Consider the following 20,231-nt stretch of genomic DNA (forward strand, 5'->3'; position numbering starts at 1 on the left):
AGTAGGAGTTGACTGGATTCTGCAAGTAATACAGAAAGCTCCAGGGTTCCAGCTTTCATAAGTTGTCATCTGTGCTGGGGTAGGCTTCTAGTGATACAACTTGCCTTCAAGTTGTCCATTCTTCTGTAAGCAAGCCTTCACCCATACTCCTGTAAGGAACCCCAATAAAAGTGTTACAGCAAGTTACTACTTTGGTCTGTCACTGGTTCCCTTTCTAGAATGAGGAAATATTTATTCACGTCTCCCCCTAAAATAGTAACACAAAACATAATTGGTTCCCAAACAGCCACTGACAAAACCAAAGATGAGCAGGTGGTAGCAGTGGAGGTAGCTGCATGGCCTCTGCAGCAGATGCTGTGACGTAAAACTGAGGCTGATGGTTGCGAAGGTGGAGCACCTGGGAAGGTAGTCCTCAGTGTGGCGACCCTTCCCCCAGGAGGACTGGAATGTTGTGCCTCCTTTATGTAGTGTTGGTTGCAAGGTTCATTCGATGGTCAACAAAATACACAACAAGGCTGGACTGCCTGAGTGGAGAATCTTGGGAAGGGAATCCCATCTTCCTCTGCACGGCATGGAGTGGCACATCTCCTCAATGCATGGGGTCCCTTACCCACCCCCAGAGTAGGAACTGTAAAGTAGACCCGAGTAAGATGGCTCACCAGACTGGGGCGCTTTGTCAGCCACACAAGGCTAATGGAAAGGCAAGAACCATCGTGCCGGTCTGGAGCCTGTCAAAACCAAGGGGCTGGCTCCAGCAATGGGCTTGGCAGGCTAGAGCGAAGCCCTTGGGTTTGAACTGAGCCGAGGAATACAAACCAGACCCACCAAGACCATTAGGGGTTGAGAGATGCATAGTGTCCCCATGACAGCAGCATGATGCCAGGATGAGGAGGCAGATGGATGAGAGGAAATGTCTGTGAATCATGGAAGGCTAAAAGGGGCAGTGTCTCTCATTCAGTCACCATACCCAACACTGCTCTTTTGACTAAAGAATTGATAAGTCATGAGATCTTTTTATACTGTATTGGACTTTACTAACTTTTATTTCTATCACCCCCTTAGCTGTCCAAGAACAACTAAGATTTCATATGTAGGATGGATACCAGTCTTAGAGACCCTGCCCACCCTCTGTAAAAAAGGCTTCTGTTGCATAATGCCAACCCTCGAGCATTTTTGGATTTGTAAAGACATGTAAGAGATCAGTAGTGGCAATGGTTAAATTTAAACAAAGACATAGACTTGTAATATGATGGGAATGAGCACTCACAGGAGTCAAAGGGTGGTTGGACAAAAAGCTCAGAGTGGGGAATTGTTGGCCAGGGAGGCCCCAGGGGTCACCAAAATAATATCATCTTCACTACTGTTGGTTGCATGCCAGAACTGGATAACATGACCCTATGGGTGAAGACAATGCACATTCTGATAAGACATGAAGAAAACAAGGCTAGGATGAACTGAATATTCACTCCGTTCTGGCTTGTTTTTATATTGCTGGAAGTAGAGTGTAGCCTGCTAGGGTACAGTTGTTAGCAGTGGCCTTACTTGGCTGTGGACCCTAAAGCTATACTATCATAGTAACAAGAAAGGCGTGACTGCAGGTGCTGCAGTAGCATGAGCTGTTTAGGGCTCAACAAGCAACCTTCTGGTTGGATTTAAGGCCCACTCCACAGGAAGGAATTCATGTCTGACACTGCAATCTAGGACAAAAAAAACTGTGGCTGGGAAGGTCCTAGGACCCAGTAGGGAAATAACTGCTGCTGGTGTTTGTTACATGGATGTGATATGGCATTGTTGAACTTTTCTCTAAACACTGTGTGCTTAGGATAAGCCATAGGGCACTGCTGCCAGCTGCTGTTGGTCATAAAAGGGTGTTTCCTTTACAAGTGATGGTGGACTGGCAGAGCCTAATAACCACCAGTGAAGGCTCAAGAAGAGGCTGTTTCTGTGGCAGAATAGCCCAAGGCTTAGACACATCACTCCTCCAAGGCTCAGAGACACCACTGACAGGGAATAGAAAAGATCAAAAGAACTAGAAGGGGTTTAGTGCTGTGTTTAACAATTTCCTCTGAATTGAAACATTGCATCCTGGGTGGATGCTCATTAGGGATGCTTCTTAAGACTCTGAAAATAACTCACAAGTCTCAGGAAATCCCTGAAACTTAATCAGGCTCCCAAGGTCCTGTTCTCTCTAATGTTGTGTCAGTAGTAACGGCAGAATCTCCTACCTGTTAAGTTGTTGCAAACTGCCAAGATGTTGCTAGGGTTCCATCATTCAGGAGTCATCACTCATGCTGGAACAGGCCTTTGGTAATATAGCTGTGAGTCATCCACGCTTCTGTAAGTAAGCCCTTACCCACATTCCCCTAAGTGACCCCAATAAGCTCCCTGGCTCACCAAGACGGACTTCGGTGGAATCCTTCCTTTGGTCTGTCACTGGATTGAGAAGATTTTGTTCACATCTCTCCAGAAATAGTGTCACACAACAGTCACTAGGTGACCAGTGTGGAGGTAGCGGTGCTTCTGGGCTGAAGGAAAGTGTCTAATGGTAGGAAGGCAGAAGTAAGGAGAAAGGAAGAGGAAGACCACTGTGAAGATCCTGGATGGGGAAGGGGTCAAGAGTGGAGGCCTCCGCATCACAAGGGGAAAAACCCCCATGTAGAGCAATGTCATTCTTAACTACATGCCTAACTCCTTCCTCAAAAAAAGTGGGAAAAATCTCCCTCCCACCAGTGCCATCAACAAAGCACTGAGGAAAGACCCTCAGTGGAGGCCAGGCCTGCCTGCAAGTGGAAAGTCACCAAGGGCAGTTGAGCAGGGGAGCCAGAGCGAGCTGATCTGCTTCCTTCCCCAGAGATCCCTGTGGGGCCAGTGCCACACTTTCTTTGGCCTGGTGGATCCATGCAGGGGCTTTGGCAGAGAACAGCCAAAGAAGACTCCAGTTCCTCCAACCCCACACCTGAGCCTTTGATGGGGTCCCCATGACTCACTGAGGCCTGTCACAGAGGCAAGGAGCCAAGCTGGGTGCGTCAATTTAAATGCTTTTATTAATAATCTCCTTACATTACAAGGATAATGTGACAAAAGGAAAGACTCTGCATACAGATTATAAACCAGCATAGCTCTATTTGTATCCAGTGTTCTAGCCCCCAACACACAGGTACTATAAAGCACAGTCTGCCAAATAATAACATTGAGAGTTGTTCTTAAGAAAGAAAGTATTAACATATTAATATGCATGTGGTAATAGGCTCCTATGAATTCCCCCCACCCCCACTTAATTGTTTTTCTTTGTGATTGGCATGAAAATGGTTCAGCAGCATGGGGGTGGAGAGGAGGAGAGAGACCAGGGCTGATAAAGACTACTGGTTCTTCCAGAGAGGTCAAAGGGTAAACTGAGGGACACCCTAGGACATCCTGGCCATTGTCTTCTTACGAGCAGTATTGTGAGTGGTTGCCCCCTCTGCACGGCGGCTGGTCCCCTCGATGCCCTGTGGCATGTTCTCTCTCTCTGAGGTACAGTGCATTGTGGGATTGCTACTGGGAATGCCTATCCCCAGGCCAGGCTCTGACCCACTTTAGTGGGAGGAAGGCTCAGGCCGTGGGTCCTGAGCTCCACTGGGCCAGGCACTAGAGGGTGTTCAGCCTGGTTCGCAGCTAGCTGTGGCTCAAGGAAGTGGCACTGGTAGAGCAGACCTGGTCTCTATTGTGGTCTGGGACTGGTCTGCTGAAGACTGAGGTCCGTTGGTAGCATGGTGAGGAAGAGCAGGGGAACACCCGCGAAGGCTCGGTATGGGAAATGAGTGCGTTTGTGGAGCCCAGAGGCAGGCTGGTCTGGAGAGCAGGGGGGGGGGTACCTGTTGTTAGACCCTTTCTGCTTCCAGGAGAGAGAAGGGAATAGAGGGCACTGGGAGAGATAGGCTTCTGAATCCCATCTGACAGCCCAAGCCCTCTGCCATGCTGCCAGCTGGCCAGACTCCCTGGGCTCCCAGGCATCCCCACCCAACTTGGGGGGTTGTTTTGGGACAAGCTGAAGAAGATACCCTCCCCAGAGAGAGTGGGCTTGGGCATCCAGTGACAGAATGAGAACAGTGTTTGTGAACTAAACCTAAACCTGCCGTCACAGCAGCAGAGGTGGGTTGGGCTACTTGTTGGTTTGGGAAGAGGGGACAGCATTGTCCTGAGTACAGCCAGCAGCTGTGGCTGTGCGGAGTGGGCTGGGCCAAGGCCCAGCTCCTGAACTTGAGTTGCCATTGAAAATGTCAGTGTGCAGCTATATCTCTTCCACCAGGTGGGGCCTCTGGATGGGGAGAGGCAGTACGACCTAAAGCTCCCGCTGCCTTCCTCAACTCCTGGTGCTCTAGAGACAGTGGTTGGATGGGTGAAGGAGGCCAGAACGGCTGTACTTGACAGGTTTGGTCTCCACGGGTAGACAGAAGCATCTGGGATGTGGGGATGACATCGTTCCAGACAACTGTCATCCCAGATACTCCTTTTCTATTGCCATCAATGCTGCTCATTCCTGATAGGGGAGGGCATTAGGGAGTTTGTGCAGAGATCCCTCCACTAGGGGTCATGGACCAAGTCCAAGCCCCTACTGCCAAACAGCAAGGGAGAGGTAGGGGCTGCTGCAGCTGGACCTCAGGGGTGTCTCCTTCCAACCGCAGCCTGAGCTGGCCAGGAAGGAGAGAAAGTGCATGGGGAGAGCTGGGACCCAGCCACTCTCCTCTCCAACACCCCAAGGAAGGGGCCCCACAGTGGCCAGCAATCCAGCTTAATGAGCATTCCCACCTCCCCTCCAGAGCTCGGTCTCCACCCTCCCCTCTGCCCAACCCAGCACCAGGTGTGCCCACCACCTTTCCAGCTCTATAGACTATTTTTATATCTATTTAAAACATAGAAATATATAAATATATAGGATATTATTTATATATATATAGACGTGATTTACTCTCTCACTCTGCGTGTATACGTTCTGTATATGTCGGTATATACAATTGATATGCCTTAGCATCAGTATGATACACTGCACATACCCCTGCCTCCATGCACAGCCTCCTGGGGAGGCTGGATTGCATAGGTATTTCTAGGGTGATGCCATTGAAGGGATTGGGGAAGGGGAGAGTGTGCTAGATGGAAGAGGAGGGCCATACTATTTTCCTCTCCAAAGGGCACTTTATCGCCCTCTGATTAACATGCAAAGACTCTTACTACCTCAAAGACTCTTACAACCGCCCTGACTGACAGAGGACAAGTGAAGGGCGTTCCTCTGAGGAGAAGGACCATGCACATCTGATGCACTTTCTCCCTTGAGGATTGGAGGAATGGTCAAATTAGAACCCAGAGCAGTGTATAAAGGAGTGATCCCACCTAAACTGCCTACTGTGTTCTCCTTCCCTCACTTCGGGGAACTACTCTCCCTGCTTCCGTTGCTAGCCCAGTCTGACTGGGCTGCCTCCTAAAGGACACCCAGGGCACACATGAGCTCCAGTGAACCTGGGGCCTATGCGCAAATGGGGTGCATGGACCACAAAAAAAGCACAAATCTGATTTATAATTTAACACAGACCAGGTTAAGATGTTGAATGCCTGTTTCCAGGGAGGCAGAAGTGAAAAACAAAGGAGTGTTCTAGAAAACAGAAATAATTAGACTTCAGCCCAGGTGGCCTCTCCTGGTCCCATCTAGCTCCAGGTAGGCAGCAATGGCCTGCAGCCCTCAAGCTCAGGCTGGGTAACATCTGAAGTCCATTTCTATCTCTACGGCCACGTCCACCTTTACACCTTCCTCCGTTTCTCTTCCTCCAAACAAAGGAAAAACACTTAAAAGGGTGTTTTACATCACTCCAAGGTCCTTGCACAAAATCAAAGGTCTGGTATGAACAAACCAACGAGAAACCTCAGCAAAACAACACAAGTTGGGAACACACAGCCCGGGGGACTCCAGGCACCTCAGACTCAAGGGCTCCAGGCAGAACTTGGCTCCAGAGGGTCCTGGAGTGCAGTGGGCTCTCATTCCCCAGTGAGGATGGGGCAAGGCAGATGTACCTGCATCGTGAAATGCCACAAACAGACCTGACACTTCTGATGCCTGAATTCTGCTGTCCCTGCAGGGATTCTAACTGGGCAGGACTGCCCATGGACTGAGTAGTCCTCCTGTCTCACACACGCTAAGGAGTTTGCTCAGGAGAACATTTCAACCATGTGGTTCTGCAAGGAACCTGGTTGGCACAGCAGACACAAGCATCAGTCTTCAACACCGTTGCACGTCCTACTCTCACCGTGAGCCAAGGAAAGTCACTATTAGTAATCCCAGAGCGAATAAGTGTCAGCCCCACAGACACACTCATTCTATGCCCATGACTACCACTTCTACACCTGGGACTGAGTTCCAGGGCCCTGTCCCATCAAAAACACCTGCATTTATACTGCAAGGTCTGCCTCTCCAGTCTGTTAAACCAGCCAAGATATGAAGGGAACCAGGCACCCTTCTTTAAGAGGAGCATGGGAAAGGCCCGAGGCCTGAGATCACCAGGCATCAAAAATGAAATTCACTGGGCAGAAGCCCTGACCTCCCAGGAGCATGCAAGGTGGGAAAAGACTGTGGGATGGGTGGTGGTGGTGGGGTTCATCCACATCCTTCCTTAGTCACTCACCATCCTGAGGCAAGGTGGCCTGTAGGGCATCTGTCACAGCCCTGCTTGGCTGAACCAGAGTCACCAGCATCCAGAGTTTCAGAGGCACCTAGCCGAATGTAAGACAGCATGAGAGCTCAGCTTCTCAGAGGCTCTGAGGCAGAGGCCATTGCGGCAGAGAACAGGTGTGTGGTTGTCAGGGAGACAGAGGACCAGGAAATGGATGACTGTTTGCAGTCGCATTCTGCCAGAACAGTTCATTCTTCTAGGCCTCAAGGCAGGTCTACTGCTCCTGGGTGTCTTAAGGGGGTTCAGGTTAACATTGGCTTGGGATGGCAGAACCTGTCTCTGTGGCTGACGACTTGAGTTTGCTCAGCCATAACCTCTTGGGAGGCAACAGTCAATCCTGGTTTCATGTCTGGCCTATAGCCATCCCAGACAGGGCCTTTCCCAGGTGAGGAAGCCCCCTTCACTGGGGAGGAGAGGCGTAAGGCAACTGTTGGCAAGAGGGAAAGGCCAGGCCACCATCTTATGCCTGCAGGCTGTCCATGAGAGACCTGCCTTGCCAGCCATCCCTACTCTGAACCCCCCTTGGTTCATTCAATTTTCAATGAAAACTCCCCAGACCAGCCTGTCTGTGAGGAGACGAGGTCCCAGGGCAGGAGTAGGGCAAATGGGAGACCTTGTGCTTCACAACAGCAGCCCATGTGGCTCCGGCCAAGCTTTGGCCAGCAGTGGGAGGGGCAGCTGGAGGGAGACACCAGCTAGAGCTGGTGAGTGGGATGAGGCTGGAGACTCCCAAGGCTCTGAAAGGGCTCTGGGTACTCCTTCCCTAGTTCCTGCTAACCCTCGCTGCTCAGAGTGCAGGGAGTAAAGATGGGGACCAGAGTGAGGCGAGGGATGAAAGGTCACCAGGCAGGGTATATCCTTGTTGGAGAAGGCAGCATAAGGAGCCTGGCAGTGGGACAGTTGGAAAGGACCCAGCTTTTTGTTTGCTTAGTTTTGTTTCTTGTTTTAACATGCTACATCACTCTTGAAAACAAAAACATTTCAAAAATAATATATAATATATTTATATCATGAAAAGCTATTGGCTAGCAGCAATGATTCTAAAGTTATCTTAGCACCAAGACCATGGAGGCAAAGGGAGGATCTGAGGGAGGACGGACAGACTGCAGAACCGGGAAAGGGTAGCAACATGTTCAGTGTTAATGACGTTTCCATGAGGCCTCAGAGATGAGACGAACCCAAAAGGAAGGAAGCTACCATGTAGTTATAGGCCCAGCTAGGCAGGTTGAGGGCATGGGGGCCTTGCCTGTGGTTGGATCTCTAATATCCCCACGAAGGAGAGAGACAGCTCACTGCAGAACTGACCATGGGCAGGTGCTTCGGATCTTCCTCCCTTCCCCATACACAACCTGTATCCACATTCTGGGATCTGCACAGACCAGATGTGGAAACAGGAGGGGAGGTATTAACAGCTCGCGCACACTTCTGAAAACCCTTTGTGAGGTATACTGGTAGAAAAATGAACATTGGTCAGACTCCTCTAGCTTAAACCACTGTCTGCCCTGGGTGGAGGGAGACAAGCGGCCATTCCTAAAGCTTATACTGTGGCTGCAGTGTGGTGTGTGTGTGTGTGTGTGTGTGTGTGTGTGTGTGTGTGTGTGTAGTTGTGCACACATGTTTGTACCTTGAGAATCCTGCCTCACTTCCTGTTTTCTCCTTTTCTTTAGGACATCTCAACCCTACTTAAAATAGGAGGAGTTGATAGGCAGAGAAACTGCCCGGTGTCCTGACATACCTGCCAGGCTACATAGCATATCATCAGCCTGTTGCAAAGGGGCAACCTCTCTAAGAACTCTCACCTGGGTTCTGTACAACCCAGGACATGACTTGCATTGACGGATTCTGTCCTCAAACTACAAAACAGCTGCTCCTTAGTTACTAAAAGAAACCCAAATCCCCCACCACATTTCATAACTAAAAGAAATACAGGTAATCTGTGGAAGTTGAACATACAATTTTCATTTTACTTGTTTTTAGCCAAAATTGCGGTCCTGTTGGGGTTTAGATTTCTTGGCTCACTGTCTCCCTAACAGCCTCCATGTGAATGGAAATATAGTGTTTTATCCTCTGTTGAGGCATAAAGCTCACCCCTCTCTCTGTTCACCAGATTTCAAGCTCAAGTGTGAAAAAAAAGTTGCCTTCAGTGTAACACCTAATATCTTTAACCTCCAGAGGCCTGAAGAAGGGAACGGACAACCTAGGGATGGAGGGGTGGCATGGCGGGATGTGGCGGGTTCACAGTTAAGGGGGACTGACACATTTGCTGGTGAGACAGGTGAAGGAATCACTCAGAAAATGCACAAAGAAAGATCTCCCAAGCTGAAGTCAGGTGATGGGAGCAAGACCAGACAGTCCAATCCAGAAACCCAACTCACCCCATGGAAACCCGGACACAATGTAACTGGACCGGAACAGAATGCCAACCAGGAGACCACAACCGCCACCCTCCAGTCATAAAACCATACCAAAAAGGAGAAGGCGAGAGTGTCGCCCCAAGCCCCAGCCCGTCAACTAATACATGAGAACAGAAACAGAACAAGCCACCTGAAAGTGACGAGGAGAATCACCATTTAGCTTATGCTGCTTTTATGTTTGGTGGGAACATGTGTGGCCCCAGAACACGCTCGCATGAGTGAGGATGAGTTGCAGCTGCCGAGTGTGGAGACGAGAGTCAGTTGCCAACATTGCTCCTTTCAAAAAGCTGTCAGTAGCTTCTGGTGGCACATCACCTTAGTTTTTAAAAAAATTTCAGTGTGGGTTTTATATATATATAATATAATATATTTATATAATATATCAAAGCTTATGAGTATAGATTAAAAAAATATTCACCGGCTTTGTGACCTCTGCAGTGCAGGCCCCCTACATGTCTGGGTAGAACTCAGAGCCGTGGTCCACGGCCTGCAGCATGGGCTTCTGCTCCAGGGCAGACATCCTACTGAGGACCTCGGCTGACAGTGTGTAGCTGTTGCCAGACTTCTCCTCAAACCAGCTGTCCAGGGCTCGCTTGGCATCAAAGTTGGCAATGGGTGGTCCATTCACAGCAATTGTCAACAGGTCACTGAGCTGCTCCAGGGTGAGGCGGGAGCGGTGGTTTTTGCGGACCCGCTGGAGGGCACTGCGGCCTTTCTCGCAGCAGGCAGTGGAGGTGGGGAGGACTTTAAGGACCTGAATGATCTTGTTCAAGAGCGGAAACCTTTGCTTGTACTTGCAGATGTGATTGATGAGGTCTTTGAAGCCATTTTTGGTGTAGTAATCAGCCTTGAGGTCTCTCCACTCCATCAGCAGGCTCCCCCGGGGATCCACCCCTTCACGGCACACATCCCGGGAGAAGGTAGGAATGGCTTCCAGGTGGTCGAAGATCTGGACCATGTCTTCCTTGCCAAAGCTCAGGAGCTCTTCGCTGTTCCTGGGCCATGCGGCTAGGTCGAACACTTGGCAGGCCTTCACGAAGACCCGGCTTCGGGAATCAAACCTTTGTGCCAGAATGACCTGTGTCTTCTGGCAGATCTTCTCCCTGATGGACTGGAACTTAGCCTCGGCCACCCTGAGGTTCTTCACGGCGATCCCATTGAAGCTCTCTCGGAAATTCTCCTCGAATTCCTGCAGGTACTCCCCCGGGGAGTCTGCAAGCCGGCTGATCTCCTGGATGGCCTCCTCGATCTTGTCGTCCACCTGCGACACCAGGAGGTACTCTCCCTGGAAGACGTAGGCCAGGCGTGAGAGCACGGCAATCACGTCAAGTAGGAAGTAGATAAGCTTGATGGACTGATAGTCCATGAGGAACTGCAGCAGGGCCAGGGCAATGGCTGAAGCGTCTGCCCTCTGTGTCTGGCTGCTGACATCCTTGAGGTGGGCCACCACTTCCAGGTAGTCCTTGATGAGGGCGTTCAGGACATTCTGCTCACCAATGATCCACCTCACGGCACGGATGTCCCCCAGGAATTCCGTTTCCTCGCACAGGGTGGAGGCCGTGGAGCGCAGCTCACACATGAGACGCGGTGAGTAGCGGTAGAAACTGAGTAGCTGCTTCAGGTTGTTTTCCAGCTCCTCCAGGCAGGGCAGCTCCTTCCCACTGATGGCATCCAGGATCTCAAGGTGGGGCCGGTGCACCATGAAAGGCAAGCACAGCAGCCAGGGCAGTGTCTTGCGGATGGTCATGAACATGCTGGCACGCAGGCTGGCCGTGATGTTGGCCCCATCCACTCCCAGGCCGACAGTGGGCTTCTCGTCCTGTAAGCGGATGCCCAGACCAGCAAAGGCCCGGTCAAGCGCCTGGAGATAGCTTTCTGTGCTGGAGAAGCCTAGCTCCTGCAGGGATAGGAATTCTGTGGCTGGGGGCCCATCGCTGCTGGTGTACTGCACATAGACGGCCACTGTGTCAGCCAGAAGGTCGTCACTCTGCCCATCCAGGATGATGCTGAGGCAGGGTGACTGACGGATGCGCTCCACCAGGTCCTCCCTCAGTGCCCGGGCGATGTGATGAATGAGGATCTGGCAGTCCCCCTCATTCATGTACTGGTCTACCACCTTGAGCTCACATTTTCGCAGCAGCTCTGCCAGCGGTCGGAAGTCCAGGTAGGGCCTGCCCTCCAGTGCCAGGTGGTAGGCAGTGTTGAAGAGCAGAGTCATGTTGCGGCACATCTCCTCTGTCTTCTCTGGGTGCATGCGCAGCTTGTACAGCTGCAGACACTTCTTATGCAGGTTGCTCTGGCTGTGCAGCTTGATGGTGTGGATCTTAAACTGCTTGGAGCCGATGATGAAGGCGGAAGTGCGTGAGGACTGCACCGTGTACTGGCGGCACACGTGGCACCACATCTCGTTGAGGGTTGGGGAATATCGTAGGAACCAGAATTTCTTCAGCCACTCCTGCTTGAAGCGCCGGATGCGGCGTCCGGTGGCAGAGGACATCTTGGTGGGTTCATCGGTTGCTGTCATCACATCATTGGAGACAGACTCATCTGCAGAATCCACTTCCTGGTCATCATCCTCCATGATGGCGGGGCCAGAGACCATGCTCTCTGAGGCTGGAAAACAAGAGGGGAAGACAACATTCACATGTGCTGTTGACAACAAGGTACCATGCTGGAGAACAGGCCCCATGGGGACGAAACCCCAGCCTGGAGGTGATTCAGGGGTACTCCTGCTCTCCGCACTGAGGCTTCTTCCCTGAGGATTGCCCATGGTGGTCCTTAGACACTACCCAGGCTCCAAGCTCCTGGCCCCTGAGCTCAGTCTTGACTTGTGGGTGCTTCTAGGATGGAATGTTCTAGAGGCAGGACGTTTGATGTCACACAGTCAGGTTATACTGGAGGACCTAGCACTGAAATGCCTGCCACTGATACGGTCAGAGTAAGTGTGTGGCTTTTAACCGAAGGCAGCCTGGATACTGAGGCAGATGTGTTTTCAGGTCTACTCATCCCAGGGTAGCTGGAATGGAAAGCTGAGGGAAACAACCTAGCTAAGCTGTAGCTAAGGTCCCCCATGGTCCAACAACTTGAAGAGACTCAGGGAGTCAGCAAAACAGGACAAAGTTGCACAGCTGTTGGCCCCAGGTCATCTGGTTCCTCATCCTTCTAGAACTCCAGGTTGGGAACCAAGCACCATGTAGGCAGGACAGAGTCTAGAAGAAGTGGACAAGGCTATGTTCCTGGGCTGAGGTCGGGAGCTATGAGAGCTCCCAGCAGACACCCTGTTTAGGACTGGCGAAGAGAGAAGTTGGGTCAGGGAGAGAAAACAGTGGGGGGTCCCCCTCCCCCAAGAGAAAACAACAGGTCAAGAACACAGCACACAGCCCTCCTGCAATGGGACATCCTTTATTGACAAGGAAGATACAGGTTGGCACATGCAATGCCCCCCGAGTTTTAAGCCAGCCTGCCTCTGGCACCCCTGGAGGTGGCTGCCTCTGTGTTGCACTCCTCGGTTCTCCAGGCAGGTAGTTGTGGCAGAGAGCTCTGGGCCACCCTCCACACGGCGCACCATGCACTCCTCCCTCTAACAGCAACTTACCTGCAGGATCTGAGAACTCAGGGAGCTCCAGTACCTGCGGTGGCAGAATGGGGGGCTCAGGCAGCTTTCCAGACTTAAGCATATCTAGCTCTGCCTGCAATTCGCGCACTTTCTTCTTCAGACGAATGCAATTAGGGCAAAAGGAGGTGGTGGGTAGCTCGTGGGGGTCGGATGCCAGAGAGGCCTCAGCAGGACTGTCGGCCTTGAATGATGCAGGCTCCTCCTCTTCATCCTCCAATGGTTCTTTGGCCACCCTTTGGGGCACCTTCCAGTCCCCTTCCCCCTGGGTCCTGCAGATACTCTGTATGCCTTGTGTCATGGCAGCTGCACTCTGACCATAGTCATCATCCTGGTACTTGGGGACTTTCCGGATGACCAGAGAGGTGCTCAGTGCCAGCTGCCGGGCTTCCACGTTAGAGGACTCCAACGAGGCCTCTAGCACATCCTTGAAGATGAGGTCTATTTTCTTCTTCTTGGCCTGAGGGTGTATGTCCCCCTCATCAAAGCTGCGCTTGTAGGGACTTCTGCCCTGTTTCAACACAGGGAACTGAGAGGGACACCTTATGTCTTCTGGATTATCCAGGGCTTGCTCAGCCTTCTCCCTCTGCAACCTCTTCTCTCCTAGGAAGGAAAACCAGGGTGTGAGGATGTGGGGAAAAGCCCCAAAATGGAGAAACCAACAGGAACAGAATGGGCCTTCTGCTAGGGAGTCGCCTTACACATCCTCCTGGTTCTGACTGCTTGGCTCAGGTGAGACCCAAATGGAGAGAAGAGTGTATCATGGGAGCTTGAGTCACAGGACAAGACCTTTACAAAAAAGCAGTTTTGAAGAAACCTCACATGGATAAACGCTATACCTGTGAGTTGGGATGTGTCTGAAGGGGGGAATAAAAGGAAGTTAGCATCCTACTGTGACCCTAGGAGACAGCATCCCTCCCTATCTGACTAAAGCAACAAACTTCAGAGCTGAGTAAATGTCCACCCAGCATGGGACAAACTGCACGCTAGACCTAGACACTGCAGAATGGTTGCTGTGCCTTAGTAAACGTCATGGAGAATGCACAGGCCCAACCTTACTCCATGCTCATGGTTCTGGAAAAAACAGCCACCCTGCAGTTGCTGTCCTTCTGTTCTCCAAGCAATATAAAGACAGGAAATACACAAAGAAGAATGGTTGGAAGTCCCATGGCTCTCAGTCATGGCTAAGGTTGGAAAATGGAGAGAGATTCCTAGAAATGCTCAAATGTCAGCCTCCCCCAAGATAAGGACAAGGTGGCCATACGACCCAAAGTGTTCTCAAATACAGTTGTTTCCCCACCTGACAAAAATGTCTCTTTTTCTATCATTTAAATTACCTTCATGTGTTGGTGAGCTTACCAATAATAAGCTTTTTCAGAATCTTTAACAAGGCCAGCAGAACAGCACAGACTGCTACCGGGTGCTGGTATGCCCAGGGGAGACATGCCGAGAAAGCAGAGGGGTCTTTCCGCTCTCAGAAAGCTCTGTCAGCGGCCTGTGTGGTTGGGCAATCTCAAAGGATTCCTGAGTCAGGGTCAGGGTCAGGGCCCTGGCTCTGTAACCTTGAGCAGAGGCTTGCTCCAAATGTACAGTGCCCAGGCTTCTGATAGAAGGATTTATTTCATAGGCCCTGGGTGAAGGTCAGGAGGCTCCATGCTTGGCTTCCCTCGAGTCTCCAGGCTCCCACAGATTACAGCACAGCAGGGCAAAGCCACTCAGGTCTCTATTCTGTCCTCCCAGGAGCTGCTTAAGTAAAAGCCTCATCCTAGGCTCCCTGGCACCCAGTCAGCTCCTAGGAGCCCCAGTTCCCATATCAGCAGAACCATAGAAAGCTCAGTGATGACGAGGTGACAACCCTTTAAAAAATGCAACGTGTGGGCCCGTGAGATAGCTCAGAGATTTGGAGCACTGGCAGCTCTTCCAAAGGACCAGAGTTCAATTCCCAGTTCCCACATGGCAGCCCATAACACTCTGAGACTCTAGTTTCAGGGTACCCAGAAGATGCCTTCTTCTGGCCTCAGAGGGCACCAGGCACACATGTAATACACAGACATACATGCAGACAAAACACGCATACACATAAAATACACAAATAAAATGAAATTAAACTTTTACTGTAATGTGTTTATGTCACAGAGCAGATGAGACATTCACAAAGCTGAACCTCTAGAAACCAAGGGTGCCCCTTCAGTTTCTCATGGGCTCTTCAGACATCAGACAGTTGAGGATGCAGGGAGGTCAGGGTGACAGTCACACCAGATGCCCAATGTCTCTGTGTTTAAAGATAAAGGTGACCATGTTTCCTAGGGCAAGCAGGAAACATTTCTAGACTTTTGGCTTCCATGTAAATCCCTAGTCCAGAGATGACCTTTAATACAGGTCATCTGAATTCTATTCCAAATCCTCCATAACATTCAGGGATAACATCAGAGCAATAAATAAATAAATAAATGATCCAATATAAATCATGTACATCACCTAAATGTGTTGACTACTATCTTTCAAAGATAGTCACAAATAAATAATTGGCATTCTCTGTGGAAGCTCTAGGCTCCAAACAACACTCTTCCACAACAAGAGATGACTGTAATCTGGTTAAGCATGTCTTCATAATTGGAGACCTTTGAAGATGCCCATCTCTCTAAAATCCAGGTACAATGGTGCTCCAGTAATCCCAGTGCTTGGGAGGTAGAAGCAGGAGGCTCTGGAGTTCAAAGCCAGCCTCAGCTACAAATCAAATTCAAGGCCAGCCTGGGATACAGGAAACCTCATCTCACGAAGCAGCTGTTAAAGTGTTTTCCAAGTATAAGGACCTTAGTTCAATCCCCAGAATTCCTGTTAAAAATTTTCCAGGTACCCAATAATGGCCAGAGATAGAAACAGATACAAAAACCCACAACCAAGCATTAGGTAGAGCTCAAGGAATCCTGTAGGAGAGGGGAAGAAAGAATTGTAGGAACCAGAGGGTCAAGGACACTATAAAAAAAACCCATAGAATCAACTAACTTGGGCTCATAGGGGCTAACAGAGACTGAACTGACAACCAGGGTGCCTGAATAGGATTGACCTCTGCATATATGTGACAGTTGGGTAACTTGGTGTTCTTATGGAACTCCTAACAGAGAGAGCATGGGCTGTCTCTGACTCTGTTGCCTGCTTTTGGGACCTTTTCCTCCTACTGGGTTGACTTACCCAGCCTTAATAGGAGAAGAGGTGCCTAGTCTCACTGCAACTTTATAAACCATGACTGCCTGATATCCACAGGAGGTCTGACTTTCTGAAGAGGAGGAATGGATGGGGGTACAAAAGGGGGATGCGGGGAAGGGGCTGGGAGGAGAGAAGGGAGTGGAAACTGAGTTTGGGATGTAAAAACAAAAAAAATAAATACAAAAGAAAAAAAAAAAGCCAGGCACTTGTAATTCCAGTACTGGGAAGGAAGAGACGGGTGGCTCCCTGGGGTTCACTAGCCAGCCCAGCCAATTTGGCAAGTTCCAGATCAGTGAGAGTTGTCTCAAAAAGCAAAGTGAATGATTTGCTGAGGAGTGACACTTGAGGCTGACATCTGGTCTGCAAATGTATTCATGTATGCATGCACTTGCATAGGAACACACACACACACACACACACACCTCTGTAATACCTTAAGTGAGCAGGCCTGAAGACACACTTAAAGGACCTGGACTCTGTACCTAACATCTAACATACATCAATCTGCCACCAAGCCCACAGTCACTCTGGAGGACCACTCTCATCACAGCTCTGGTTGACACTCTACAGTTCAGCCTGGTCACAACAGATTTCCCTCCTCTGTCTTCTAAGGCTTGCTTTATCTCAAGTCTGCGCGGCAGGCCTCCCGTGAGCCTCCACTCCCCCAAACTCACTCCTTTCTCTGAGCCGTCTCTGGGTCTTGGGACTTTGAGGTTGATGCTGGTGCTTTGAAGAAGACACCACAAGAAATGTTCCAGAAGAACCCAAGTGATGACTTCTCTCGGTTTTCTTTTCTTTGGGGTGTGCCATTGTTCTGGAAAACCCCTGGCCGTTTTCATTCACTTCTGCTTTTATCCATGCAGCCAAGGTTCACCGAACACTTTTGGAGTTTCAAATGGCAGCCACCTCTCATCACAGGAGCATGCCTTCCTAATGACACCAGCACGGCCCAAGCTCAGCTCCAAAGCAGACAGGAGACGAGTTTCCCACAGGCTTCTCATCTCTCCCGAAATTGCCAGATGCTTTTGACTAAACCAGATGGCTTCTGGGCACCCAAAGGCCTGTTTTGTTGTGTCTTCCAAGTTAGATTCATTTTAGAGAGTCACCTGCTTCTATCTCCTCCACCCATCTTCCAAACAAGGCTGGCTCCAGCCAAGAGGTTAGTTAAGCATGTGATAGAGTAGGTCTCGGGCCTCATTTTGCCTCTGAGGACCAAATGGACTCTGGGCATATGGATGTGTGGCTTCTGTGCAAAGAAGATCCTCTTGAAAGGACCTGGTGTACCAGTTTAACCCGGCCAGGCTCAGGATGGAGTCAGAGTAAAGAGCCAGAGGCAGGGAGTGATTCAAACTCCTGTCAAAAGCTTCATTTCCATGGAGCCTGGAAGGACAACCCAAGCCATCAGGGTCTCCCTGTCTGAGGACATCTTCTCATGTCCATTGGCCTTCTTCTGGTAGAAACCACTCTTTCATGCTGTATATCATTTGGACTGACAGAAACGAGTACAGCAATACCATATCGAGGCTGGCTTTGTCTGGTGGACACTCCGTAAGAACTTAGATCTTCACTTCAGCTGCCTCAAGTTGGGAACCTACCTCTGGCCTTGTTAGTCATGTGACCCTGAGAAAGTCACTGCACTTCTGTAATGCTTAGTGTGGTCATCTGTACAATGATGGGGCTGATGCCACAGGAATCACTGGACTAGCATTTAATACCAAGTACTTAGTAACGGTTGAGGCAGAGATTGCACTGACGATACTAAGTACATTGCTCCATGGATTCTCAGAGCAGCTTGGTGGGTTGGTCCCCATCACCGTGATCGCGTGGCAACGCATAGGAAACCCAACTAGCACACAGGAAGTATCTATTGAGGTACGGTGTGGGAAGTGTCCTTTCACCAGTTAAGAGTTGGGGGGACAGGACTGGTGTTCATTCAATAATTTACTTGGCTGAGATTTGTTGATCTTCTCAGGGGAAGACAGTTCCCTGTGGTAGCTGCTGACTTACTGTTCTGAGAGGTCTGGCCTGCCTGCTGGCTACTGTATTCTCCAGTGGTTTGCTTGGAAGATTCCCAGGAGCTTTCTGGGCTTTGGTGGCTCACAGTGGTGCAACCCTCCCAGGTGGGCGTGGCCTTAACCCTGTGGGTGAGGTCTTGGGCCTGTGGGCATGATCTTAGCTTTGTGGATGTTCCCTTTCACAAGTACCAACCTAGCCCTATGGACTTAGCCTGATAGGCTTGACCCTAGGCCTGGGAGACAGCTCCTTCCCTTGCTCATACTCACCACGGGTCAGGTTGCGCTGGATGGTTTCCTGGGACATGCTATGCAGACGCTTCATGTAGTCTTCGCTGTACCAGACCCGCAGCCACTCTCCAGGCCGGATGTCTCGGCATGCCCGGAAGTAGATGCGTTCGCTGTGCTGGAATGCCAGGAGGTTCTGTTCCCTCTCCTCCCGGGAAATGACCACGTACCTGGTGGGGAGGGGACAGGTGAGAACCATGGGCCATACCTGGCTGAGTGCCTCCAGTGCAGGGCACAACTGGTTAAGGTATGTGGGCATGTAAGCAAAGCTGCTTTCCCACCTAGAGACAGCTAACTAGAGCTGGTCCTCCTACTTACATCTTTGTTCTGCGTTACACCTAGCAAGTTCTCTGGACCTTAAGAATCTGTTTATCTGAGCCTGGAAATGGTACCTGTCCTGCCAACCTCATGAGTCAACACCAGACTCAACAGCAGGCGGTTATCCCCTTCTTTCTTCATTGACTTTTTAAAAAAATGTATTTTGTTTTAAAATTTTGTGTGTAGGGATGTTTTTTCTGCATGCATGTCCATGTACCATATGTGTATATTGTTCCCACAGGCCAGAAGAAGGCATTAGTTCCCCCAGAACTAGGCTACAGAGGCTTGGAAGCCGCCACATGGGTGCTGGGAATCAAACCTAGGTCCTATGTAAGAGCAGCCAATAGTCTTCAGCACTGAGCCATTGCTCCAGCTCCATTTTCATTGACTTTTAACCTCAGGCCTCTAATGGCAGCTGGGGCAAGGGAAAGCTTTGGGCCGTTTTCATATTCCACTAGGCTTATCAGAAATAACGCATTCTCTAAGAGCGGTGAATGACAGCTCAGTAAGGGTTAAAGAGTAGTATCTTTACTGTTGGTCCGATGAGGACAAGGGAAGAAGGCAAATGAGAGACAACAGAAGATTGGCAATATCTGCTTAATGTAAATAGTTTAAGATAAGGACAGAAAGGCTCAGAGAGGCTGAGCAGCTTGCCCAAAGGACCAGCTAGTTAATGGGTGATGTAGCTTTGCAGCTATACTTTCCTCCAGTAACCCATGGCTTCCGTGTGGGCATGGAAGGCAGCAACTCAGCAATGCCCAAGACAACACTGAAGTTCATCCAATTCAGGATTCACACCCCTCACCCAGTTTTCTTCAGATGACACCTCCAACATCCTGGCATCACCTTACCCATCTCCAAAACAGTGCTGCCATGATGGAAAGTGAGGCAGGTCAGAGAAAGCCCTTCACAGCGTATTCTAGTCAGCAAGACTAGCTTGACATAAACATGCCCATGTTTAAACCACGACCATCATTCTGAGTGATCATCTCTGGAATTCTATGTACCTTCCAAGTTTGCTCAATAAAGTCTCTGCTACTTATCAAAGTACTCACACAGATGTCAGTTCCTTTGCAAGGTAACAATGGGGACCAGCAGCTCCGAGAAGAACCCTCCATCCCTAGAGCAGTGCCTGTAGTCTTCATATCCACCCTGCTCTTATCTGGCAGGTCCCTGCAGAGGCAGATTGACTTAGCCTTGGAGGAGGCTGGCCCCTTACCAAGTCATCCCTGAAGTCCGGGAAACAATCCATTCTGGTGACAGAATGAGTGAAGACCAAAGCAATGAGAGAGCAAACATCAAGCTCAGATCTGGACAAGGTGAATGGTGCTTACAGCCCTGGGTGAGACATCTTGTCCAGGACCTTAGCCTTAGAACACATGCGTTCACATCAGTATCTTACATGAGCACCAGAGAGCTCCTCTGAGCTCTGAAAATCTCGGTGGAGATCTCTATGCACCCAGGCACAGCATGTTAGCCAAGGCAAAAGACAGGCCCCCTAGACTGCAGCAGTCTCGCTCAGCCTCATCACGCCACTCAAAGGGCCTGCTACAACTCCACTCCTGAGAGTTCTTCTGCATGTGCAAAACATTTCCAAGTTTCCAATCTAGCAAACGTCTGAGGCTGCTGTCTAAAAGCACCCAGCTTAACGGTCAGCAGGCCACCGAATGGAGGTAGCTCC

General features: G+C 50.2%; 1 protein-coding gene across 4 annotated transcripts in view; it reads right to left on the reverse strand.

Moving 5' to 3' along the window:
• Positions 1-3,026: 3,026 nt before the first annotated feature.
• Positions 3,027-20,231, reverse strand: part of Prdm11 (PR/SET domain 11) — an 80,725-nt gene continuing 63,520 nt past the window's right edge. For 3 of the 4 annotated variants that reach the window (XM_040745891.1, XM_040745893.1, XM_040745892.1), the window contains exons 6-8: positions 18,215-18,402; positions 12,708-13,328; positions 3,027-11,725 (exon numbers count right to left, since the gene is read on the reverse strand). In XM_040745891.1, coding sequence (XP_040601825.1) covers positions 9,561-11,725; positions 12,708-13,328; positions 18,215-18,402 — 2,974 coding nt within the window. In that variant the 3' untranslated portion in view covers positions 3,027-9,560. The remainder of the gene's footprint in view (positions 11,726-12,707; positions 13,329-18,214; positions 18,403-20,231) is intronic. The other variant, XM_040745894.1, reaches the window with a different exon arrangement.

Source organism: Mesocricetus auratus, unplaced genomic scaffold (genome assembly GCF_017639785.1).
Source record: "Mesocricetus auratus isolate SY011 unplaced genomic scaffold, BCM_Maur_2.0 Super-Scaffold_100004, whole genome shotgun sequence".
Classification (NCBI taxonomy): Eukaryota; Metazoa; Chordata; class Mammalia; order Rodentia; family Cricetidae; genus Mesocricetus; species Mesocricetus auratus.